General features: G+C 33.6%; 1 protein-coding gene and 2 long non-coding RNA genes across 4 annotated transcripts; 2 read left to right on the plus strand and 1 right to left on the minus strand.

Moving 5' to 3' along the window:
- Positions 1-3,482: 3,482 nt before the first annotated feature.
- LOC128295363 (uncharacterized) lies at positions 3,483-4,091 on the minus strand. The gene is made up of 2 exons (XR_008285775.1): positions 3,958-4,091; positions 3,483-3,777 (listed from the first exon to the last, which is right to left on the minus strand). It is a non-coding gene; the product is annotated as an uncharacterized LOC128295363 (long non-coding RNA).
- Positions 4,092-14,394: 10,303 nt separating this feature from the next.
- On the plus strand, positions 14,395-21,062 carry LOC108467142 (ascorbate transporter, chloroplastic-like). 2 transcript variants are annotated; one of them, XM_053030789.1, is made up of 12 exons: positions 14,395-14,922; positions 15,087-15,129; positions 15,717-16,288; positions 16,377-16,484; positions 16,704-16,859; positions 17,278-17,493; positions 17,853-18,062; positions 18,534-18,671; positions 19,078-19,179; positions 19,470-19,535; positions 20,295-20,379; positions 20,487-21,062. In XM_053030789.1, exons 3-12 carry the CDS (start codon positions 15,794-15,796, stop codon positions 20,582-20,584), a joined length of 1,674 nt encoding a protein of 557 aa, XP_052886749.1. In that variant the 5' UTR covers positions 14,395-14,922; positions 15,087-15,129; positions 15,717-15,793; the 3' UTR covers positions 20,585-21,062. The 2 variants fall into 2 exon arrangements, with proteins under 2 accessions (XP_052886749.1, XP_017623210.1); XM_017767721.2 differs by lacking the exon at positions 15,087-15,129 and having other exon boundaries at positions 14,399-14,922.
- A 3,036-nt stretch (positions 21,063-24,098) lies between these two features.
- On the plus strand, positions 24,099-26,013 carry LOC128295364 (uncharacterized). Its single transcript, XR_008285776.1, has 3 exons — positions 24,099-24,180; positions 24,672-24,756; positions 25,755-26,013. It is a non-coding gene; the product is annotated as an uncharacterized LOC128295364 (long non-coding RNA).
- Positions 26,014-26,356: the final 343 nt, after the last annotated feature.

A 26,356-nucleotide genomic window follows, 5' to 3' on the forward strand; every position in this document is an offset into this window, starting at 1 on the left:
TTTGTACAAGATGCAAGTTGCCAAGAATTTTTCTCAGCCAAATTGCTTGGTTAACTGTTGTTGTTGCAGCTACATATTTCACCTCAGTTGATAAATAAGCAACAATCTGTTGCTTTTTGGAGCTCCATGAGAATATGCTAGATCCAAATGAAAAGCGACAATTAGAGGTACTTTTCATGTCATCCACCGATCCTACCTAATCACTGTCGGTGTAGCCAACTAGCTTCAATGTTTTTGCAATTTCATTATAGTATCGTGACTGACCTCTCCCCAATACCATTTCAAAAGCAACTACCCAGTACTCGTCCAATGACCTTATCATTAGTGTGTTACTCTCATAGGATATCATTGATCTCTTTGGGAAAATATATGTTCTCCTAATTTGATTCTATTTTATCTCATGGTAACCATTTCATCTTTCTTCATAAAAAGTCAATCACTATAAAAAAGTGATCAAGTCATCCATCACAAAGACAAACAACCCGTGGTCACGTTTACTTTTCATCAACCATGTAATGCCAATGAGAGGATGTCATTTACCCATGTTTTGAGTTATGAATTCCACTGTTGTGAATGACGCTACACACTACAGAAGTCGTACACCCAACGCACTAGTTTTCGGTTCCTTATCTATTTGAACTTAAGCTTTTACTTACATCAAAGTGTATAAGTCACACATACATAGTCTGCCATCCACTTAAGTTTTAGATACGTTACACTATGAATGTCACAAGTGAATAAATCCATAAACAGATTCAGGATATATTCTTCTTGGGTCTTGTTCGATGTACTGTCAATCTAGTCAGCACATCTATGTCTCTATTTTTTGGAATTCATCTACTCTGATGCCTAAGATAAGACATCTTCCCAATTGGACGAAATATTAGTCTTTCAATCGATTTGCTAATTTCCAATTAAACTAAGGACATGTTTAGGTTCGTCTACTAATACAGGTTGTCTTTCCATACTATGATCCAAGAATGTAATATTGCTTAGAATTAGTTAAACATTAGACAACCAAAAGCAAAATTTGCTTCCATTTTGCTTTGCGTGCGAAAACCATGTGAGGACAATTATACAAAGTATATTGATGTCATCAATGAAATTTTTTTATTAACCAACCTGTTCAGAAAATTTACAAGTGTATATTGACGAAAATACTACACTTAAGGCATCAGATCCAACAGTTTTCTCCAAAATGGAGGAATGAAATCATTTGGAAATAAATGTATGTTTTCAAAAATGGGAATGAAAATGGAAATGATCAATTTGCAATCCTATGTGAATTACCTAAAAAATGATCAGAAAAATAAGTTTATGTTTTTAGATTGTTTTGAAGCCTGAAAATGAAAACAAATCATTTGGTCATAATGAACATGTTGTGTTGTGAAATATTGAACTTATTTTCTCAAAATTTTACCAAGGGCAAAATCATCAAATTGTTAGTAAGGATAAAATCGTCAAAATTTTTTTAGGGGTAAAATAAGGATGAGAAAATTATTTTACATATAAATATTAAAGTTTATTTTGGGAAATAGAAAAATTGAATCGGGTTGGATCACATTACAGAGCACTGGGTTAAAAAAGCCCAAGAAGTACTCGTAACGGGACCCAATATGAGAGAGCCCCAAAAACCCCTCATGGATATGAATGAGGCGGTAACCCTAGTAGGAATACTAGGGTGTATCATCCACCCTGGTTCTATTCTAAATAGGATATTGTTTTTTTATTTGAAATAAACCACTACAACTCAACAAGGTTTCTACCTTCTCTTCGTATAAATAGATGGCACTGGTAGAGCTATTACCATAATTTTAAGAAATTGTTATTCTGCCAAAAAATATAGATAATTTATTCTAAACTATTATATATGATTTTTTCGGAATAACAATTCTACTGGTTTCTATTAAGAAGGGAGAATTTTTGTTTTGACCCAAAATGAGAGAAAATTTTTTCTAGTTTTGTGTTTCGATTCAATTGGTTCGAGCTCACACTCAAAGCAATTCGTGGTACGAGAATAATAGAGAAGATTGTTTGGTTGAAAACAGGAAACAACGAACCTCTGCTAAGCCAAAAACACATGTACAAATTCAATTAAGGTTTATTACTATAAATATCACAAATTGAGTCGATTTTTAAAATTTTAATTTTTCGCTGTGTATATTAACTATCAAGTAGGTACCAAGCAAGTATAAATTGTCAAGTTCAAGCACTTCTGCATATATTAACTCAAAATATAAAATCCAATAAAGTTAAAAGGTTAAAAATATAAAATGAATTTTTAAAAAATTAATACATTAATAAAAACATAAAATGCAAAGAATTAAGGTTAAAAATATGAAATGAAGCCAACAAGTTAAAAAAGGGCTAGTGATTAAGAGTTTTGTATTGGTATTCGAAGTTTAAAGTTGAAGTATTAGCAATGTTATCTCCTCACAAAAAGAAATGAAAAATAAAACTATGAAAATGAAATGAAAATTTTTAAAACTTTGATTTTACATTTATTAAAGATTAATAATTTGATACACTAGGTTGTTAGTTGGATAGTGCCTCTCTCTTATGGTTAATTTTCTATTTTGCTTTACTATTAATTGTTTTTTCCACTTTATTTGCTTTTTGTTTTGGGTTTGTAAATCCGCTTTAGTCTTAGTTGCCCTTGGGGTTTTTTTTGTTTTCGAGCAAAATCAAGCAGGTATTTTGCTCTCTACTCTAAAAATGAAAAATGATGTTCTTATCTTCTCGTAAAATAATAAAATTATAAATTAATATATTGTACTCCAAAATTGAAAATTTTCTAATCCCTTTTTCTAGATTCGCCTATATACAAAATTGAGCAAATATGTGGAGTTTAAGAAAAATTTTAATGAGAAAAGGAAAAGATGAAATAGTAATGCCATTTTCATAATCCGATGAATAATGTAAACCCTCAAATTTAAAATATTGGAGTCAAACCAAAACCAAGAGAGCAGGAGCTCGCAAAAGTCATGTCGTAGGGGTTGGGAGTGGTTGAAAAAGAGAAAAGCGCGTGGGAGAATATGAAATGGGAAGTTCAAATGTTACCGCCCACTGTCTAAATTGGTTACAACTTTCCGTACATACCGTACGGCAAAAGCAGTAGAGAATGGACCTGATCTCATGGGATTGGGCGTCGCAGAGTTACTTTATACAGACGGCAATGGAAAGGATGCGAGCCCTCACATGGATACCCACAAGGTCCACCGCCACTCATGTACCCTACCCTACTATTCTTAAATGATGGAATCACTCGTGTGGGAAATGCCACATGTGTGGACCCTACCCTACTATTCTTAAAAGATGATTAAGTGTTGAAAATTCAACTTTTTATCTCATCAAATTTTGGAGCCCACCACCATGAAGAAACAATGAAACTGGAATTTGGAAAGGACAATTTATCGATTAGACCTTTTAATTTGTGATGCCACACGAAAACTCCATTTATTTTTTTATTAGAAAAGCACCCATCACACTGAATCATCTTTTTTATAACTAAATTCCGTGTACAAGAGGATATATCACTGGGAAAAGAAAATAGACAAAACATGGGACAGGGTCAACATACATACCCAAAAGGTCAGATTAAGTCTGAAACAATACAGCATACAATCACCCTTTGAAAAAAATAAGATTCAACAAAAACTGAATACAAATTTCAGCATACGTAACTTCCTTCACTATCTTTGAATTGCAATCTCCTTTGTATTACACCTAATTAGATGGTAGTTGAAAAGCCCTTTGCCTTTTATTCTAACTTTAACCCTAAAACATGATAAAGGGCAAATATCGGCCTAGTGAGATTTAAAATTCAATGAATACAGATCTACTTTATTTTGGGGTGTTGTTTTTGTTTTTTCTTTTGTCCTTGGTAGCTTTCCTGGAAAATGTGATTGACTTTGCACACTGACAAACACAATAAGTAAAATGAAATTGAAAACTTACAAGGGATCTACAATGCCAAGGATCTCAACCCCTTGAGGTGCTATCATCTGATCAAAACCGTACAGGCTGTGAGACCCGAGCTGAAGAAGTACCCTCATAGTGAAATCATCTCTGGTCCAGAGCTTAAAGGCCTCACCACAAATATATATATATATATATATATATATATATATATTGCTGATTCTTGACTTAATTAATCGAGTGAGAATAATGGTGAACATGGTTCAGTTTTATCTTCAAAACAATTAATTCTAGAACCAAGAAAATCATTAAATGAAATTGGGCATCAGTGGAACAAATGAGAATGAGGTCATGTAGGCTTTGTGCAGTTAACACGTTTATGTAGTTAACTTCGCAACAATGGGTACGGTTTAAAGTTAAATAAAATAAATGGAAATAATAGAAAACACATTGAAAACTTTCACAAGTAAATTCTCTTGTTTGGCTTGATGGCCAAGGGATGTATACCCATAAAATTAGGGTGGACAGCTCCCTTTGAACGTATTGATACCCTCTAAATGTAACACCCCTAACCCGTATCTATCACCAAAATAGGGTTACGAGTTATTACCGGACTTATACACTAGCATTTGTCTGAAACCGATTCTTAAGTTTGCATTCCAAATCAAAACTTTTCATATTTCACCATAAAATCCCTAATATGGGCCTACAGGGCCCAATACATGCTTTAGAAGTGGTTCGAGACTAAACTGACAACTTTGGAAATTTTTTCTTGAAGATAGGGGCACATGCCCGTGTGGCTTGGGATATGGCCATGTGGCCAGCCTGTGGGGATCCCATGGCCGTGTGGCCAGTCCATGGGGATCCCATGACAGTGTGGCCAGCCGATGTGGAATTCTGACTTGTAATTCTTAAGTATCAAAGGGGCACACGGCCTGAGCACACGCCCCTGTGGCTAGCCATACAGGCGTGTGCCCCTATCTTCAAGGAAAAATTTCCAAAGTTGCCAGTTTAGTCCCGAACCACTTCCAAAGCATGTATTGGGCCCCGTAGGCCCATATTAGGAATTTTATGGTGAAATATGAAAAGTTTTGATTTGGAATGCAAACTTAAGACTCGGTTTTGTACAAATGTTAGTGTATAAGTTCGGTAATGCCTCTTAACCCTATTTTGGTGACAGATACGGGTTAGAGGTGTTACATTTAGTGGTATCAAAGCTACAGCTTAGCCAACTCTCGGACTAATGTAGCAAGTGTGAATTTAGCTATACATGACATTATATAATTGATGATAGTGTGATATCTCCTGACCATTTTAAATGTGTTTTTCATATAACAAATGTCTTTCAACCGAGAAAGAGCAAAATCCGAGGAAGCTGAGAGTACTTTTCAAGCTTCCGTACGAAGAACTACAAATAGTAGTAGTAGTAGTAGAAGGTCCGAATTAGAGGGCCGAAGTGAATATGCTAAAGAGGTTTTCTTTGAAATGTTGGATAAATAGTTTCCTGAATATTTGAGAAGAAATTCTGCTGCTTCTGAATCACAACCTCCCTCACCAAATGCTCAAACTGTTCTTGGAGACCATCGGGTACTGAAATTGTTAGAAATGGTAAGGCTCCAGTGGATAAACTCAGAAAATATGGAGCTGAGGAATTTAGAGCTACAATTGATGATGATCCGGAAAAAGCCAAATTTTGGCTGGAAAATACTACTCAAGTATTGGATGAATTATCATGTACTCCAGCTGAATGCTTGAAATGTTCTGTATCTCTGTTAAAGGACACGGCTTATCACTGGTGGAAAACTGTAAGTTTAGTGGTTCCAAAAGAAAATTTTACTTGGGAATTCTTTCAATCTGGATTCAGAAAGAAATATACTAGTCAAAGATTCCTAGATCAGAAAAGGAAAGAATATTTAGAATTAAAGCAAGGGAACATGACCGTTGCAGAATATGAAAGAGAGTTCATTCGGTTAAGCCAATATGCTAGTGAATGGGTCCAAACAGATGCAGGAGTGTATAAACATTTCAAAGAAGGATTAAATGAAAATATAAAATTACTGATTGGTATTTTGGAAATAAGAGAGTTTGCAGCACTTGCTGATCGTGCAAAGAAAGCTGAAGAGCTAAGGAAAAAAAAAAGAAGGCAAACAGAGACCGATCCTCTGGGAAAAGACCTATTGGTAGGTCTCAATCATTTTCTTCAAAGAAATCAAAGAGGTATCAAGAAGGATCTACTATTTCAGCTAGGCATTCCGGTAAAGAGCATGGTTCTCAACGCTTTAATCCCAAGTCTTCGTCACCGTCAGTGACTAGTGTTGGATGTGTAGAAAATATGAAGCCAAAATGTAAACATTGTAACAAATTTCATTATGGGGAATGTCGAATAAAAACCGATGCATATTATAAATGTGGTTCATTTGATCACCTCTTGAAAGATTGTCTGGAAATAGTTGAAAGAGATGTTGAGCAGACTTCAAAACCAAGTAGCACTATTTCAAGGGGCAGACCACCTAGACACCTCGAAAATGTTAGTGGTAGCCAAAGCGCTACAAAAGATTCAAATGCTAAATCTGAGGCTTGAGCTCCTGCAAGAACATATGTCATACGTGCTCGAGAAGATGCTTCAGCGCCAGATGTCATTACTGGTACTTTTTCTTTATTAGATACTGATATTACTGTATTAATTGATCCTGGTTCCACACACTCGTATATATGCACAAATTTAGTAAATGTTAAAAATTTACCTGTTGAATTCACTGAATTTGTGGTGGAAGTCTCAAAACCTTTGGGTCAATGTGTAAAGGTAGATAAAGTTTGTAAAAACTGTCCACTTATGGTAAAGGGTAAATGTTTCTTAGCTGATTTAATGCTACTGCCTTTTGATGAATTTGATGTGATATTGGGAATGGATTGATTAACCCAACATGATGCAATGGTTAATTGTAAGCAAAAGTATATTGTGTTGAAATGTCAAGATGGTGAGTTACTTCATTTTGAATCTGACAAGCTAGATGGATTATTTAATATGATTTCAGTAATAGCAGTACAGAAATGTATGAGGAATGGATATGATACTTATCTTGCTTATGTGTTGGATACTAAGTTATCCGAATCAAAGATTCAATCTGTGCCAGTTGTATGTGAGTTTCCAGAAGTGTTTTCGGAAAAATTGCCTGGCTTACCACCTGTTAGACCTGTTAGAGAAGTGGAATTCTCTATAGATCTAATTCCAGGAACAACACCAATATCGATAGCACCTTATCGAATAGTTCCTGCCGAGTTAAAAGAATTGAAGGCGCAGTTATAAGAATTAATTGATAGGGGTTTTGCTCGACCTCGTTTCTTACCATGAGGTGCTCCGGTGTTATTTGTTAAGAAGAAAGATGAAATTTTGAGGTTGTGTATTGATTACCGGTAACTCAACAAAGTCACTATAAAGAATAAATATCCACTACCTCGAATTGATGACTTATTTGATCAGTTAAAGGGAGCTACTGTATTTTCAAAGATTGATATTCGTTTGGGTTATTACCAACTCCGGGTGAAGGATTCAGATGTTCCAAAGATAGCTTTCAGAATTAGATATGGTCATTACGAATTCTTGGTGATGCCATTTGGATTAACAAATGCACCAGCAGTGTTTATGGATTTAATGAACATGATTTTCAGACTGTACCTAGACAGGTTTGTTGTGGTATTCATAGATGATATTTTAGTTTATTTTCGAATTGAGGATTGTGTTGAAACTTTACGGGAAAAAAAATTGTATGCCAAGTTTAGTAAATGTGAATTTTGGCTACGAGAAGTCAGCTTTCTTGGTCACATTGTATCTGTTGAAGGCATAAGGGTTGACCTGAGCAAAATTTCAACAATTATTAATTGGAGTCCACCAAAGAATGTGTCAGAGGTCAGAAGTTTTCTGGGCTTAGCCGAATATTATCGAAGGTTTGTTAAAGAATTTTCAATGATTGCTTCTTCGATAACTCGTTTGTTGTATAAAGATGTAAAATTTGAGTGAAATGATAAATGTCAGTAGAGTTTTGATAGACTGAAGACTTTGTCGACTGAAGCACCTATATTGGTACAACCTGAATCGGGTAAGGAATTTGTAATTTACAGTGACGCATCTTTAAATGGTTTAGGTTGTGTTTTAACGCAAGAAGGTAAAGTGGTTACCTATGCTTCAAGACAACTTAAACCACATGAAAGAAATTACCTGATAAATGAACTTGAACTGGAAGCCATAGTGTTTACATTGAAATTATGGCGACATTTTTTATATGGTGAAAAATGTCATATTTACGCTGACCATAAAAGTATGAAGTATTTAATGACACAGAAAAACTTAAATTTGAGGCAACGCAGATGGCTCGAGTTAATAAAGGATTATGATTTGATTATTGACTATCATCCGGGAAAGGCCACTATTGTGGCAGATGCACTGAGCAGGAAATCTTTGTTTACTTTAAGAGCAATGAACACCCGGTTATCTTTGTCAGATGATGGTTCAGTTGTACCTGAATTGAAAGCTAGACCGACATTTATACAACAAATCTATGAAGCACAGAAGAGTGACAATGAGTTGCAAGTTAAATGGGAGCAATGTCAAAAGAATTTTGATTCCGATTTTCAAATTGGGCCTGATAATTGCTTGTTGTTTAAAAACAGAATATGTGTTTCGAAGAACTCAGAATTAGTACAAAAGATTTTGTCTGAAGCTCATAATGGTGTAATGTCTGCACATCCTGGTAGTAATAAAATGTATCATGTTTTGAAAAAGATATATTAATGGCCAGGAATGAAAAATGATATTTCTGAATCCGTAGCCAAATGTTTAATATGTCAACAAGTGAAAACTGAGTATCAGGTGCCTTCAAGATTATTACAGCCGATCAATATACCGGAGTGGAAATGCGAAATGATTACCATGGATTTTGTAATGGGATTGCCTATATCACCAAGAACGAAAGATGTCATTTGGGTAGTTGTTGACCAGTTAACAAAGTCGACGCATTTCATACCAATATGTATGGACTTTTTATTAGAAAAATTAACCGAATTGTATGTCTCTGAAATTGTTAGATTGCATGGTGTACCAGTTTCTATTATTTCTGATAGATATCCTTGATTTACATCTCGATTTTGGCATAAGTTACAAGAAGTATTGGGTACCAGTTGTATTTTAGTACTGCATTTCACCTTTAAACTGATGGTCAATCAGAACGGGTAATCCAGATTTTAGAAGACATGTTACGGTGTTGTGTGCTTGAATTTGAAGGTAACTGGGAAAGATACTTGCCTCTGATTGAATTTGCTTATAATAATAGCTACCAATCCAGTATTAAAATGGTGTCGTATGAAGCTTTATATAGTCAGAAATATAAAATACCATTGTACTGGACAAAGCTCAGTAAAAGGAAGATTCATGGGGTTGATTTAATTTGAGAAACTGAGGAAAAAGTAAAGACGATACAAGACAGCTTGAAAGAAGCTTTAGGCAGACAAAAGTCTTATGCTGATCTTAAAAGAAAAGAAATTGAGTTTGAGATTGGTGATAAGGTATTCTTGAAAGTGTCACCCTAGAAGAAAGTTCTCCGGTTTGGCCGTAAAGAAAAATTAAGTTCTTGGTTTATTGGACCATATGAGGTCATTGAAAGAATTAGACCGGTAGCTTATCGGTTAGCATTACTACCAGAACTTAAAAAATTCACAATGTTTTTCATTTGTCAATGTTAGGATGGTATCGATCAGATCCATCATATGTTATCTCTCCAACAGAAGTAGAAATTTAGCACGACATGACATATAGTGAGGAACCAATTAAGATCTTAGCATGAGAAACAAAAGAGTTGAGAAATAAAAAGATAGCATTGGTAAAGGTTCTTTGGCAGAAACATGGAATTGAAAAAGATACTTGGGAACCTGAAGATATCATGAAAAGGCAATACTCGAATCTCTTCACTGGTAAGATTTTCGAGGACGAAAATCCTTAAGGGGGAGAGTTGTAACAGCCCAATTTCAGTGAAATTAGAATAGTGGTTTCGAGACCACAAATTCGAGTCTGAAAAATGAAATTATTTAAATTTCATAAAATGATAGGTATTATAATAGGAATATTGCATGAAAATTTTTATAGAAAAATTTTATCAAATATGTGTCTAATTGCAAAAAAAAGACTAAACCGAATAAAACGTTAAAGTTGAATACTAGTAGTTATAAGGATTAAATAACTATAGAATTAAAAGTGAGAAGTCCTTATATGGCAATTAGACCATTGATGAAAAATATGTAGATATTTTTAATAAGTCATCCATGGAAAAATTGAAAAATGTTAAGGGTTAAATTGGAAATTGAATTAAATAAAGTATGATAAATGATTAAATAGAATTAAACCCATTTTATATCATCTTATTCTTCATAAAATACATGGAAACCCTAAGAGAGAGAAAGGAAATTTTTCAAGCTTAATTTGGTTATTACCGTGTATATGAGATCATGCATATGTTGCAGTAAAAGTTGTTCCGAAAGGATAATTGTTTGATCTCATTATGGTAAGGAATGTAACTCGAAAGGGTAATACTTGAAAAGGATTGGTGTACCCAAATGGTACAATTTGAAAAGGTTATGTACACCTTATGTGTACACTTGAAAAGGTTAGGTATATTTTGTGTATACCATATGAAAAGGAAAGGTATACTTTGTGTGTACCACTTGGAAATGAATGTACACCTCAAGTGTACAATTGGAAAAAAAAAGGTCTATCGAAAATTTAATAATTCAGCGGTAACGACATACATAGTAATATAAAAAAAATGGTATGATGAGCTCATCTATGCATTTTAATATTTTTGAAACTAATCAATTGGTTGAATGATTGTGTATAGGCCTTATTTGCTAATTGAATAAGTTAATGGACATATTACTTAATGTATGAATTACTTGATGAACATAAATGGTAAGTGTATTTTGGTTATATGAACTTTCTAAGCATTAATGCTTACTAGGTTTATTTTCCCTGTTTTATAGTGCTCAAGGCTCGTGAAGGTTGGAATTGGGTCGGAGCTATCATCATACTATCAATCTTTTCATTTTGGTAAAAATGATAAACCTATTTTGATATAATGGCATGTATAAGCTTTTATGGCCAAATGATAAATTAATATTTTGAGTTGTAATTAAGTCATAAAAGTGGTTAGTAATGCATGTTTGAGATGGATATGCTGTGAATTATTATAAAAACATGTTGATTTGAATAATGGTAATTGGTTGAATTGGTTGGTATATACTTGTAAGTTTTCATGCAGGTAAATGATTTGGTTTGGGGTGAGAAAAATGGCCTTATTTCGTCCACATGGATAAGACACACGGGCATGTGTTTAGGCCGTGTGTAACACACGGTAAGCCCACGGGCGTATGAAATGACCGTGTGTCTCTTGCATCCTTAAATGTGAAGTCAGGATAGTACACGGGCAAAAGACAAGGTCGTGTGAAGGACATGGGTTTTAAGCATGGTCGTGTGTTAAAATCGTGTGAAAATGGCTTAAAAATGGTGAAAAATCAGTTTACCACACGACCTACCCACATGGACGTGTGCCCAGGCCGTGTGCCCATTTGATACTTAAGAAATTTCAAGTCAGAATTCCACACGGGCTGGCCACACAGCCATGTCCCAAGCCACACGAGCGTGTGCCCCTATCTTCAAGGAAAAATTTCTAAAGTTGCCAGTTTAGTCCCAAACCACTTCCAAAGCATGTATTGGGCCTTGTAGGCCTATATGAGGAATTTTATGGTGAAATATGAAAAAATTTAATTTGGAATGCAAACTTAAAACTCAGTTTTGTACAAATGCTAGTGTATAAGTCCGGTAATGCCTCGTAACCCTATTTCGGTGACGGATACGGGTTAGGAGTGTTACACTCTCCATTAGATTTCATTGCACATATATATAGCATTCTTCCGATATTCTCACTTTATGATCTGACGTAATTTGATACGTCAAATTAGGCTCTTCAATACACTCGAGAAATTTATTCTCAAGTAATTTAAGTGTCTTTTATATTTTTTTTTCCATTTTTTGCTTTAAGTATTAATAAACATTTTTGCTTAGTTTTACACCTTTTGATAACTAAATTGGCTAAACGTGTCATGGGAAACCTAATGATGTAATTGAGTTGGTGTAGAAAGACGATAATAGCTCAAAATCGAGGAGAACATCATTCAGAGTGGCTATCGCGACACTGATGTCATGGAAGTGCTGATATCTCTAAAGGTGTTAAAGTGAAGAAATTGAGTCCAACTCCATTAATGTCGCGACACCGAGGAGTGGCTTTCGCGACACCAAGACCCCTCAATTTAGTCACTGTTTGGGACCTTCGTGGCATGATCTTTGTTATTGTTTACTGCACCGCTGGTATTGCAGGTATCATTTGGTTTTTGGGTAATTCCTTTTGAAATTCGTTTGTTGGTTTCTGTTCCATAATACCTGAATATGGGCAAGAGTAGGCTATTTGTTGATATTCTTTTGTTCTTTTTCCATTTCTGCGTATGAGATTGCAGATCTTGCCCCCCTGCCCATTGGATTTGTAGTGTTCTTGGTTCACTTGGCAACCATCCCCATAACAGGAATAGGCATTAATCCTGGCAGGAACCTTGGAGCAACCATCTTCTATAACAGGAACCATGCTTGGGATGGCCATGTAAGTTAAAAATTATTATAACCTCTTTGACATATAATCTTTTCTTTGATTCGATTCAGATTTGACATAATAGCTTTACATTTCATATTAAAGAAAAAGAATAATAATTGTTCTTTTTGACAGTGGATCTTTTGGATTCGACCCTTCATTGGAGCTGCACTTTACCATTAAATTATCATCCGAGCCATCCCATTCAAGATCAAAGCTTGAAATTATGGTTTATGGCCTGTATCTAATACCATGTGTTTATTGTTTTTGATCCATAGTATCATGTGTTTATTAATGCTATTGATCTTATCAAGGCTTCTGTCTTTGTCATCGACTGTAAATTACTGGACAATTAGATGCTCATGGTTTAAAACCACCTCAACTAAAGGGAACAAATGTTTTATTCCATTCATATATATATATATATATTTGTTTCTGCTACAATATTTTATTTTGTGCAATAAAGAATTTGTTTTTTATCTTGCATCCTAGGAGATCACCATCATAAATGATTTTTTTTACATCATTTATCTCCATTTTATAATTTATATTTTGAATTTGTGAATATCTCTCTTAACAATATCGTCTCTAAAATTCAAGCCTATGTTCTCTATTGAGAAGACAATGCAAAATGGGATAATATTAGTGTCAGTTGTACGTCCAAATGCAATTGGAAGATTATGCAAGTTGCCATATACGTTGGCATTCTTTTGATAAAAAAAAATAATGGGATTATTCTTATATTATTTTGAGAATTTTGAGAAGCGATTTATTAAATTAAATCATGTTAAATATCAATCAAGGACTCTTTTATAAACTTCATGAGTGATGGTGTTTCTTTAAATAAATAGATGTTCTTATAGAAGTTTATTTTTTTTAAGTTCTTTGAATATTTAATTCTTTATTAAATACTTATTCTATTGCAATTCAAGATAGATCATGTTCACACTTATTTAAGAATCACAAGCTTAGAATTATTATTTAAAGAAGTCATGTTTGTTTCATTATATATGATTTTGAGTGACTACTTACCTATTCGCTATTAGGAGCATGATGCAATTATCTTGAAGATAAACCAAGTTTATGTTCCATTTGTGAGTAAGCTTTCAAGAGAAAAATTTTAGTTGAGAGAGAGATCTTATATTGATGTATAGGAGAGATATTGCAACTTGATCAACAAACTTAAATCACATCTTGTACTACATATTAATATTAGATTAGTCTTTAAGAAATAAGTATAAGAAAATATTGTAAACTGCCTAGTGGAAATCATATTTTTCAATTCATGCAAAATCCTCATTTTAAAATAGTGGAAAGGATATTGAGTTACCTTAAAGGTACTATGGACTATGGTGTTAAGTTTAAACCATCTTCAAGGTTGTCTATTGCGAGCTTCACCAATGTCTTTGTCTAAAGTATATAATTACAATAATGTCTAAAGAAACTACAGATGGATTGAATTTATTATTATTTTTAATTCTAAATTTACAGCTTTTTACGTAAGTTGAAAACTAATGAAATAAAATCTGTACGAATAAAAAGAAATAAAATTTCACACTAAAAATTAAATATCAACGATACAGCGCAAATAGATGGAGTGAAAGGTTTGGCTGATTTCCAGCTGTCATGTCAACTCAACTCTGCAAATTATTTTTGCCCATTAATTCCATTTTCCTTCTTCTTCTTCTTTTTTGGTATAACGTTTCCACTTGTAACGATGCGAATATTCCACGCATGATTTTAAAATAAAAAACAATAAATTAATTACTAAAAAGTTTCATCACTTTTCCGGCTTTCTTTTTTGTCGGAACGCAAAATATTTCAGCGATGGCAAGACCTTTCTAGTTAAGCACGGTTGAGATATCGTCATGCTAATTCCCTATAACAGTCATTTTAATCCCTTTTATTTACCATCCATGCCCTGTCATTCCAATTATTAATTTCGAATCCCATAGGGGGGTATTTCAGGACCTTTAATCTCTCAAAGGATTATATGCCCACGTGTCGTTCCCTCGACCCTCCTTTGCTTCGGTATATAGAAACCACTGAGATTCTTCCCGCTTTGAAAATAAAATAAAAAACCTCCGCAACAAATTTCTATCGAAGGAAAGGAACAGAAGGATCTGTTTATCCGTTCCAGCGTCAGAGGACGTTGGTACTAAGAGCTAAAAGCGGTGTCGTGTCATAGATTTGAACTGAAATGGTATAATTACTAGTTAGTTCTCTAAAGTCGAGCTCTTTCACTATAATACTTGCATTTCACCAATGGCTATCGGCGGTCTGATTTCCAACCGGAGTTTCGGTTCTTTTATCGGTTCAGGTATTTTGTTTTACTTCCTTTAATGAATAGCAATCCTGTGTGGAGATGATTTCAAGGTTTCTTTTAGCTTAATATTTATCTGCATTTTTTTTCTTTGGGATTAATACTTGCATTTTCCTCCAATTTATTTGCTCCTGGTTACATTTTGTTTTTCTTTTCTTCAGTTTAGTCTCTTTGGATTCGAAGTATACTTTGAAGTGGATGAGAGTAAGTTAGATCCGTGGAATCATTGAAGTTTGAAAAAGTTTAGATGGAAATTTGATTGCATGCAATATTCTTATTTTATTTTGTATTGCGAAGTTGAAGTTTGGAGATGATAAATGATGTTGCTATTAGATTGAATTGATAACTTTGTTTTATTGCTGAATTTGGTGATTTAACTGATAAATTGTGTCAACCAATTGATGGATGAGAAAAGGATAATTTCAGGTTTTTAATACTTATTATCCTTCAGTAAAATCCTTTAGGATTGTTTTGCAAAACTGGAAGATTCCTGATTTGGGATTTTGATTGGTTAAAAGTTTTGATGGGTATGATGTCGGTGTGGACTGTGGGGTAAAAGTTCTTTACTGGTCATAAGCTTTGGGGAATTCGCCTTGTCTTTCCAGGTCCCCTAGGCCTGTATTTTATACAGCATCTTGGATTTTTATTGTTTTTTTCCTTCCATTTAGAGATTTCTTCTTTAGGTTCATTGCCATATTTTGGCAATTCCCATGATAAATTAGCACACAAATGAAGGTTCCCTTGCATCACGAATATCTCTATAATTTGTAGTTTAACTATGACAATGGCAGGTAAAGTATGTCAAGGGGAACAAGCCATTTTGCTTCACAAGGGAGAGAGATCAGGCATTGCTGTTCTGCATGGTAACATGTTTTACCGAAAGTTATGGAGTCAAACAGAAAATGGTTTTTTATCTGGATACACATGCGGCCGATATCTAAGGAGTACTGTTCATTTAGATGAAAACACTTTGAAACCTCTATCAGTTTCACCTAATGGCAGACAACTTATTTCTTCAGTGTCATTGTGCCACTGTAAGAAGACTCACAAAGTTTCCCCACGACAAAGAAGTAGAGGAAGTTTTGGATACTATTCTTTTTCAAGTCCAGTGCCTGGAGGTTGCCTTGAGCCAAGTGACAAGGATGGGATAGGAAAAAACAGTACTCCTGCTTACTATAAATCTGAGGAGTATGACATAACCGAAGCAAAGGTGGACTCTTTTCCATCTCCAGATGGAACAAACGAAGCTATTCTAGTTGGAGGAGACATGCAGGAAGCAGTCCCGTTGTGGCAGGATTTTCCAAAGCGCTGGGTTATTGTGCTGCTATGTTTTGCAGCCTTCCTATTATGCAATATGGATCGTGTGAGTAGTTTTCTTCATGAACAACAGCACTGTAATACCTCTTTACTTGCATGCTGAGTGAGCTGCTTGCTATATATGCCTTTTGCAGGTTAACATGAGCATTGCTATACTCCCCATGTCGAAAGAGTTCAACTGGAACAGTGCAACAGTTGGTTTGATTCAGTCCTCTTTCTTTTGGGGCTACTTGCTCACTCAGGTCTGGTTCAAATATATTAAAAATGCAGAATTATTTAATTTCCATCAAGTATGTCCATGCATCAGCATATAATGTGTCAACTTTCTAGCAGTGATGTTGCAGACATGAATCTTCCAAGTTTGATGCACACTTTAGCATCTAAGTGGTTTTCAATTCAGTGTTTGCTGATACTAGAAATTTGGTAATCTTTTTAATCTGATATTTACTTTTAACATTCAGATTCTTGGAGGCATATGGGCAGATAAAATTGGTGGGAAGTTAGTCCTGGGGTTTGGAGTTGTCTGGTGGTCAGTAGCTACTGTTTTGACACCTATTGCTGCAAGATTTGGACTTCCATTTTTGCTAATTATGCGTGCTTTTATGGGAATTGGCGAGGTTGCTTCTGCTTTGCTTGTTAGTTTTTAATTTATATTTATACTGCCTGTGGTTAACTACCTACTTCCAAAATTCAAAATTCACATACTGAAGCTGCCTTTTTTGCCTGTACAAACAGGCTAAGAAGATAGTTTTTTTTTAAAAATAAAGTTAACTCATCAGTTAGAATGAGATGAAAGAATGAGAGGAAAGGAAAAAGATATTCTCATCAACTTAAATGGATTGGAGGTTTCTACTATTTTAATTCCATGTATTTTTCAGTTCTTTTTTAATATATATTTTTATTTTTTATAATAATATTAAACCAAATTTATTGTGGCCTCTATCACTGCTTCCTTATTGAGTTTGCCAACAGTTCCCTACCTTCGTAGAAGAAAGTGTAAAGGATACTCATCTGTTTGAACTATTTTCTTTACAGGGTGTGGCTATGCCAGCGATGAACAACCTACTTTCTAAGTGGATTCCAGTGTCAGAGAGAAGTAGATCACTTGCACTTGTGTACAGTGGCATGTATCTTGGTTCTGTTATTGGGCTGGCTTTCTCTCCTATCTTAATCAACAAGTTTGGGTGGCCATCTGTATTTTACTCATTTGGTTCCCTTGGAAGCATCTGGTTTGCATTATGGTTGAGAAAAGTGAGTTGCTAATTTCTTTAGCTTTTATTTCGAAGTATGTCAGAAGGATCAACATAAAAATCTCTCCTCTGAAACTCGCCATTTGTAAGTGATTTTGGCTGAATGATGCTTGTTTTGAGTTCAAAACTAACTGAACCTCTTCATACCATGGTCCTATAAGACATGTTAGAATGCTAGGTGTTTCTGCTCCTGTTATTGCTAAAATGTTTTTGATTCCCAACCTTATCTTTTCACAAGGCACTCTAAACAAGTAGTTTTGAATATTCTTATAAAAGAAGTGAATGAATCAACGTACTTGCAGATGGATGTCACTCCTGACTTTGAAAATTCTTCCTTCCGTTTTTCTGGTTGCTTCTCAGGCATATAGCTCCCCAAAGGAAGACCCCGAGCTAAGTAAAGAAGAAAAGAAAATAATTATGGGAGGCAGCATATCCAAGGAACCTGTAACGGTCATTCCATGGCGATTAATATTATCAAAAGCCCCTGTTTGGGCTCTCATAATTTCTCACTTCTGCCATAATTGGGGAACTTTTATTCTCTTGACATGGATGCCTACATACTATAATCAGGTAATTGAAACGTGCTTCAATGAACAATGTCAACTTTATAGTTGACATTGACTCCAGTACATGCTTTTCATTTGCTTCTCATTTTTTGCTTGCTTGCGCCATGTGTTTTGAATGTCGGATATTGACTGACTTCTATTACTTGTATTAAGGTAAGGAGAATTGGCAGGCTCTTATAAACATATTAGCTAATAAAATGGTGAAATTACATTTTAACTCTTATCAAAATTTGTAACTTAATTCTACCCCCCACCAAAAAAATAATTTTATGGCTCTGCCCCTGCCTGTGCCGGCCTTAACCTGCCAGATATGCATCACATCAGTGCTGTGGATTAGATTACGAACATTATTTACTGAATTTCTCACCACTGTTGACCTTTTACGAAGCCAAGCTAGCAGCCAGAAAATTATATTTGAATCTAGATTTTGCCTTCTCATTTACTTTGATATCCAATGTTATTGTGGTTCTCACAGGTTTTGAAGTTCAACCTGACGGAATCTGGACTCCTCTGTGTATTGCCATGGTTGACTATGGCTGCCTTTGCGAATGTAGGAGGATGGATCGCAGACACACTAGTGAGCAAAGGTCTTTCTGTAACAACAGTTCGTAAGGCAAGGATCAATTCTCTTTGATTCTTAGAATTTGATTTATTTCAAAGGGTTATTAAATATGCTTGAAAGTACCAACTTTTATTAATCTGGTTATATCCCTTCTGATTCTTATTTTAAATTCAATCCCTATTTCGTCTTTCCTGTAAGCTTCATGCCCTCATGGTGTCACAAGCTATTGAGCAGCTAGTACCAAATTAGAAATTTCAAAGTCAACTTGATCAATTGAGTGAACACGAAAGTACACGCTGGAGTCTATGTTTTTTGTATATATATTATGGAGTCTAACATGGCATTAAGCATGATCTTTTTTTCAAGATGAGATGAAAAGATATTTAGTTCTGTAGATAACACTACTTGACTCGTATTCCTTTTGCGTAATCATGTCTGAAACCTATTAATTCTGCAGATCATGCAATCGATAGGTTTTCTAGGGCCAGCCTTCTTCCTTACGCAGTTAATCCATGTCAAGACACCTGCTATGGCAGTGCTGTGCATGGCATGTAGTCAGGTATCATCTTATTTTCTTTCCATATCACTTGAGCTCTGAATTGATGCAATCTAATATTCTTGTTTTATTTCTTTTCTTGTTTTATTTCTTTTCAATTATGAGCTTCTTATCGGAACAAACTTCCCTTTAGCTTATAACAAAACCAGTGTGCATAGTAAACTCATGTAAAGAAAAAAAAAAAGAACTCCTGTCTTAGGTGTTTGGTTTCTGTTGAGATTAAAATCAGATGAAGCTAACTGAACTTTCAAATCTGACTGTGATTTTGATCAATAAATGCTTTTGTCTGGCAGGGATCTGATGCATTCTCTCAATCTGGTCTTTATTCCAATCACCAAGACATCGGCCCACGATATGCTGTAAGTTTCTTATAATATAGTATAAAGTAACATATAATTAAAGGTGATGTTGCTTGCGATTCTAATATCTCGTTACTTTTCTGCTTGTACCATACTTGTGATATGCTTTTGTTAAATTTGCAAGATTGAACCAATCTTTCCAAATGGTTGATGCGATAATTGATAACATCAATCTGATCTTGTGTTATGGTCCCTAGTTATGGATCGAGTCACCGGTCGATTTGTAGGGAAATTGTTTGACTTAGCGGGGCTTTTCCCCTTGTTTTTTCTGCACGAATGACCTATAATGAACAGGTGGAACTCGTGGAAGGGAGTTCCAGACCTCAGACTCATTGAGAGAGTCTTAAATCTCTTTAACTTTTAAAATAAATTCTGACATCACTTTATTCTTCCAAATAGAGGTTACATAGTTCAAATAAAAATAAATCTTCCAACTAAGGAAGGATTCCTAATAATATAAAATCTCCTAATTGAATTAAATATCAGCTACGGAAATTTTCTAATAATATTAAAACTACTAATCAAATAATAAACTAATCTAATAATATAATAATATTATTTGACGTCTAACATGTTCTCTGCCAAGAGCTAGAACTAATAACAACAGATTGATTATTGAACTTATGATCACTCACAATATAAAATATCATTATTGAACTTTTTTTTTTAAATTCTGGAAAATTTCCTTAATGAACAATATTTCTTGTTTCGAATGGCATTTTTCTTTTTCTGAAAGTAAGTCGTTTGTGTCAATCACAGGGAGTTCTATTAGGATTGTCAAACACAGCCGGAGTGCTGGCTGGTGTTTTTGGGACTGCTGCTACTGGTTACATACTCCAACGAGGTATATGACTGAATCTATGCTTAGAATATTTTACCTTAGATTTTGAATTTTTTCTCGAATTTCTCGTATCAAGTTTATTAATACATCTGCAAATTTCACCCCTGCAGGTTCCTGGAATGATGTGTTTAAGGTGTCAGTTGCATTGTACATCATAGGCACGTTAGTCTGGAACTTATTTTCAACCGGAGAGAAAGTTCTCGACTAAGAAAATGCTATACAAGGAAGAATGGAAGCCTACATAACTAAAAGATAACTTACAAAGTAATAGAAGGAGAAGACATGCCAGGGTGCCAGGGTGAGTGAAACAAACCCTGCTAAAAACAGCATAGTGCCATAGTTTAACATGTAAGGCCCTCCTACGTTGGCTGGAAAAATATGTATTTTTCAGGCAAAGTTCCTCCTTTCGTTTCGTTTATGTGTTTTTATGGTGTATGTAGCAATCCATGAAGCATCTTCTTTGACCATTAAATGCTTACAGGTTATATAATTCATACCAAACTTCCCAATGCGAACTTTCATGATTACAAGTTTGTCCTGAACATGCATGCTGCTAGCCGTGCTTTGAGCATTCAATTAGAAGTGTAGAACCATACTATTTTGACCTGATCTTCTAGTTATTTGAAATCCAACGGGAGTGTTGGATATGAATATATATACCATATACTTTTCTAGAAAATTGAAAAGTGTAGATGATGAAATTTTGGGACCAATTACAATGCTCCACATGTCAGAAATGATAACTTTATATATTGTCATTATTTTCTCTTTAATTAAGAGGTAAATAATAAAATTTATATTATCACTAATTAAATTAATTAAGTGATAATAAGAAATTATTTTATCTCTAATTAATGAGATAAATAATAAATAAAATAATATAATTTTTTGGATCGCTCCGAGAAAGTGTTTATATTCTATTAGAATTTTTTTATTTGAATGACTAGTAATGCAAACGGGGTCACCTTTAAGTTATTTTCTGCATTTACAAGTTTCAGAAAACTAGAAGCTATTTCAAGAGAATATTATGTAGATTTGAAGCTTTCTTCATAATCTCAAGAAATTTTGAAGAACTTGAATGCATCTTGAATAGCATATCAATTTTGGAAAAAGTTGTATTTCAGTTTTGTTCAACTAAAGAAAGGATGTCTAGACTTGTAACATGTCAATTTTTTACTAGACATGTGATACTATTTTAATAATAGATATAGTGAATTTTTGAGGAAATTAAAAAAATTTCAAATAAAAGTATTCTTATGATAATAAAGTGATTTTTGATATGGGAAATAATGGAAAGATTTTTAGACGTGAAAATGTGATGAAATGATCAAATCACAAATTTTGAAAAGTTGGAGGACTAAACTATAATTTGATCAAAATGTGAAAAGTGAGTTTAGTATTTGATTAATAGAAGTAAGGATAAGTTGGAAAATGTTTTTCATTTGAGATTAAATTGAAAAGATTTGATAGTATAGGGACTAAATTGTAAATTTATCAATTTTTACGAGAAAAGGGTAAAATTATAACTTTCATTACTTAAGAACGTGTATAAAGTATTAAATTAGATTTATGGAATTCAGGTTGACGAATAACTATTTTTTGTGAAGAAAATGTGCTTTGGGGCATAAAGGGTAAAAAGGTAATTTAACTCTAAAAAAGTATTTGGGTATTTTTTAAGTATTTTGTATTGGAAATATTATTTTAATTATATAACTGATTTATGAAATTATTATGGATCATTGGGCTAATGAAATAAAGAATTGGAGCTCAAATTTTAAAACTTTAGACTTGGATGGGTGGATATTACCTTAAGCCCACTTGGATTTTTTTTTTTAAGGGAAGGAGATAAAAGAATCACCCTCGTCAGTCTTGTTGCAGCCGACCAATGTTGTCCCAGAAAGATTCTTCTTCTCTCATTTTCCTTGCATTTCTTGCAATTTTTTTAAATATCCTCCGCACCCACCTTGATTTTTAACAAAATCACTTAGGAAATTACCTTCCAAACTCATTTCCTTTATTATCTTCACCAATTTCTAGATTGAGTTTGATATTTCTTGAGAGAGAAAGAAAGCTAGTGAGAAAAAGCTTCAAAATACTAAGTAATGAAAATTTCTACCTCTCTAAACATGTTATTTGAGTTCAAAGATTATGAGAAAGTTTAGATATTGATATTTTGATATATTTTGGTGTGTAGAAATTGACAATTTTGAGAATGAGATTTCTAATCTTAATTGAGAATAGGTTGAAGTTTTGATCTACCGCAATTCGTTGTAGCAAATTATACCTTTTTCTATGCTTAATGAGCTTGTTGGAAAGTAATTTAGTAGTATTTTTACTTAGTTTTCGTCTTTACTACTTAACTAATAAAATGAGTTATTTAAGTGTTTTATATGACCTTGTAGGCCAAACTAGGCTTAAGAGCAATCTGACATGTTAGGTGAGTGTACAGGACATCAATTTTGTGCAGAAAGACAATAAACTGCTCTCGATGTTGCAACACGGTGCTTGGATGTCGCAACACAACATCCAAAATACATTATGGAGTTCATTGCCAAGTTTGTAGCAACATAGACAAGAGGGTGTCACGACATAGCCCTGGAGACATGCCCAAGGAAGTAAACTACCATTAGTGTCACAACATAGGCTTGAGGGTGTCGCAACACCAACAGGACGTGGCATCTTAAAGGAGCAAGAGTGTTTTCATCCATACAACACAATTTAATTATGTTTACTCAGTCGTTTTAAGTTAAAATGAGGCTGCTAACGTAAAGCCCTAGTTCGCCTAAACATTGGCAAACTTTCACTGGTGAGGCCAAAACTTCCAGACCCTATCTTGGGATGTTACATACATAGTTTGCCATCTATTCAGAATTTAGGTATGTCACACTATGAATGTCACAAGTGAATAGATCCATAAACATATTTAGGATCTATTCTACTTGAGTCTAGTCCGATGTACTGTCAATCCATTCAGTTACATCTATGTCTTTTATCTTCTAGGAGTCATCCGCTTTAGTACCCCAAACAAAGCATCTCCTAAATTGGACTTTATAGATGGCATATTAGTCTTTCAATTAGTTTTTTCATTTCCAATTAGACTAAATACTTGTTTAGATTCGTCTACTAATACAAGTTGTCTTTCTATATTACAATCCGACCACATAATATCGCTAAATATTAGTTAAACAATAGATAACCAACGAGCAATTTTTTTTCCATTTTACTTTGCGTGAAAAAACCATGTGAGGACAATATACAAAGTATTAATGTAATTCATGAATAGTTTTATTATCCAATTTATTCGAAAAATTACAAGTGTACTTACACGAAAATTGTAACAGCCCGTTTTTGGGTCAAATCGGAATAGTAGTTTCGAGACCATAAATTTGAAGTCAAAATAATAATTTTATTATTCTATTAGGGTTTATAGTATGATAGAATGTTCGTGTAAAAATTTTGTTAAGAAATTTTACCATATAAGTGTTTAATTCGGTAAAAAGGACTAAATTGCGTATAGTGTAAAGGTTGTGTTCTATAAGCTAAAGATGTCAAATAGCTATAGAATATTAAATTAAAGGTACTTATGTGATAATTAGCCCAATTTTGAGTTAGTGGATGATATTTGGTTTGGCATTTGTGTAAATATGAATTTATTTTAATGGCAAATTAGTAAAATGTTAAATAATGTTTAATTAAATAAAACAAAAACCATTTTTTATGCTATCATCTTTCTCCCTAGCCGAATATCAAAAGAAAAAGATGATTTTGGGAGCTTTGAGCATTCGGTTCATGTATGTTTCAATTGTAAGTCCATTTTGACTCGGTTTTTAATAATTTTTATATTTTTGTGATCGTTGCAATTAGTACTAGCTAGCTCGTGTCTTCGATTTCAAAACTGTTAAAGATTTTGATAGTTTCCATTGATGAGCTTATGTGTTCTTTGATGTTTAATGGTGAAATATGAATATTTGATGTTAGATTTTCATATTTTATAAAGTGATTTTTGATGAAAATGCAAATTAGGGATTAAATTGTGAAATATTGAAATTATGTCGTTAAAAGTGTGATTATTTAGAAAATATGGGCTGCTAAGGCAGTAAGAAGAATTCGGATAAGCAAGGGTAGGATGAAATTGTATGAAATTGTGATTTTATGTAATAAGGACTAAATTGCAAAAATATGAAATAATAGGGGCAAAAGTGTAATTTTTCTAAAATGTATAAATTGTGTTAAATTGAATGAATTATTGAATTAACGATTAAATGATTAAATAATTAAATTTTTTTATTATATAGATTGAGAAAAATGATATTCGGATCTAGAACGGGGGAAAATAAAGTATCGGATTAGTCGACCTAATTCGTCGTTACAGTGAATGAGGTAAGTTCGTATGCTAATAAACGTACTTAAATTGTGTTATAAATGCTTATTTATTATTGAATTGAATTGAATGCTGAATGGTCATGATTACCAGTCAAAATCGATAGAGTTACGACATCCAAAAGTCTCACACGAACCTTAGGAATAGTATAGGATAAAAATGTCATGACATTAGGGTTACTAAGATAAGAATACGTATAAGACCATATCTGGGAAAAAGCATCAATATGATATTACGTGTAAGACTATGTCTTGGACATGGCATCGATATGAAATTTCGTGTAAGTCCATAGCTGGGCTATTGGCATCGATATAAAATTACATGTAAGAACATATCTGGGATATGGCATTGTACGACCTATGTGTGATTCCCGAGTATCCTTAGTGATTTCGAATGGTTCAACGGGCATAGTCAAGATGAGAATGAAAGTATAATCGAATTAAGTGTAATAGGTATGTACAAAACCTATATGAGAATCGAATGAAGGTAATTTGGTGAGTTCTTAGTGTATCATGTGTATGAAATGAGAAAGATTTATGTATAAGAATGTTTCATGCCAAAAATGTGTTTATTTGGCTATAATGAGGTATGAATTGAATGATGTGTGAGATATGAGTTATAGATGTTTTAACTAAATATACATATGGCACATTGTGTGCGAAATACCGTTATTTGATGATATTTCACATGATTCATCTTTACTAAATAAAATATGATTAATATTGGATTGAATAAAGTTATATATATTCGCTTATGTACATGTAAATGTGAATGATTAGATAAGAATGTAATTGATCCACACGAGCAAAGAAATGGATAAACTTGTGAATCTTTTAGTTAACTATGTGATTGGATTTATGGTATAAAAGTGAAAACAAATAAATTACATTATAGTATTTTAAATGCTTAATATGTGCTTATTCGATAAGATGAGTTTAATATCTTACGAACTTACTAAGCTTTATAGCTTACTTTATTTTCTTTCATATGTTTACAGAGTTTTAGAGGCTTGCTCGGGTTGGAAGTCGTCGAAGATCTCATCATACTATTTAGCTATCATTTCGGTACTTTAAAAGCTTTGTGAAGTTGATTATATGGCATGTATAAGCTAAGTGATGATATGGAGTGTATATGTAAATTTTGCAATTGATGCCTATGTGTTTGATTGGTAATTAGCCATGTGATTTGGCTTAAATGTGGTGTATTTGGTAGTATATAATTATATGAATATATGAGTTGTGATGTTTGGTCTATAATTGCTATATTAATACTTTGATTGTGAATTGGTGATTTGAATTGGCATATTTAGGTATGGAGTTGGATGTTCAAATGGTTAAGGATAAGTGATGAATATGTGTAATTGTGTTATGCTTGATTTTGGCTTTGTAAATGAATGCCAAGATGGTTGGATAAATATTTGATTGTGGTATGTATTTATATATGGTTTAAAATTGATATAGGTGATGATTTTGGTTGAACATAGATTAAGTATTATTGGGGAATTATGGTTGATGAATCATGATATACATGGTATGCATTTGGCTAAGTAAATGGCATTGAATTGGTTAAGTATAAATAGATGAAATGGTTGGATTGATT

Source organism: Gossypium arboreum, chromosome 7, assembly GCF_025698485.1.
Source record: "Gossypium arboreum isolate Shixiya-1 chromosome 7, ASM2569848v2, whole genome shotgun sequence".
Classification (NCBI taxonomy): Eukaryota; Viridiplantae; Streptophyta; class Magnoliopsida; order Malvales; family Malvaceae; genus Gossypium; species Gossypium arboreum.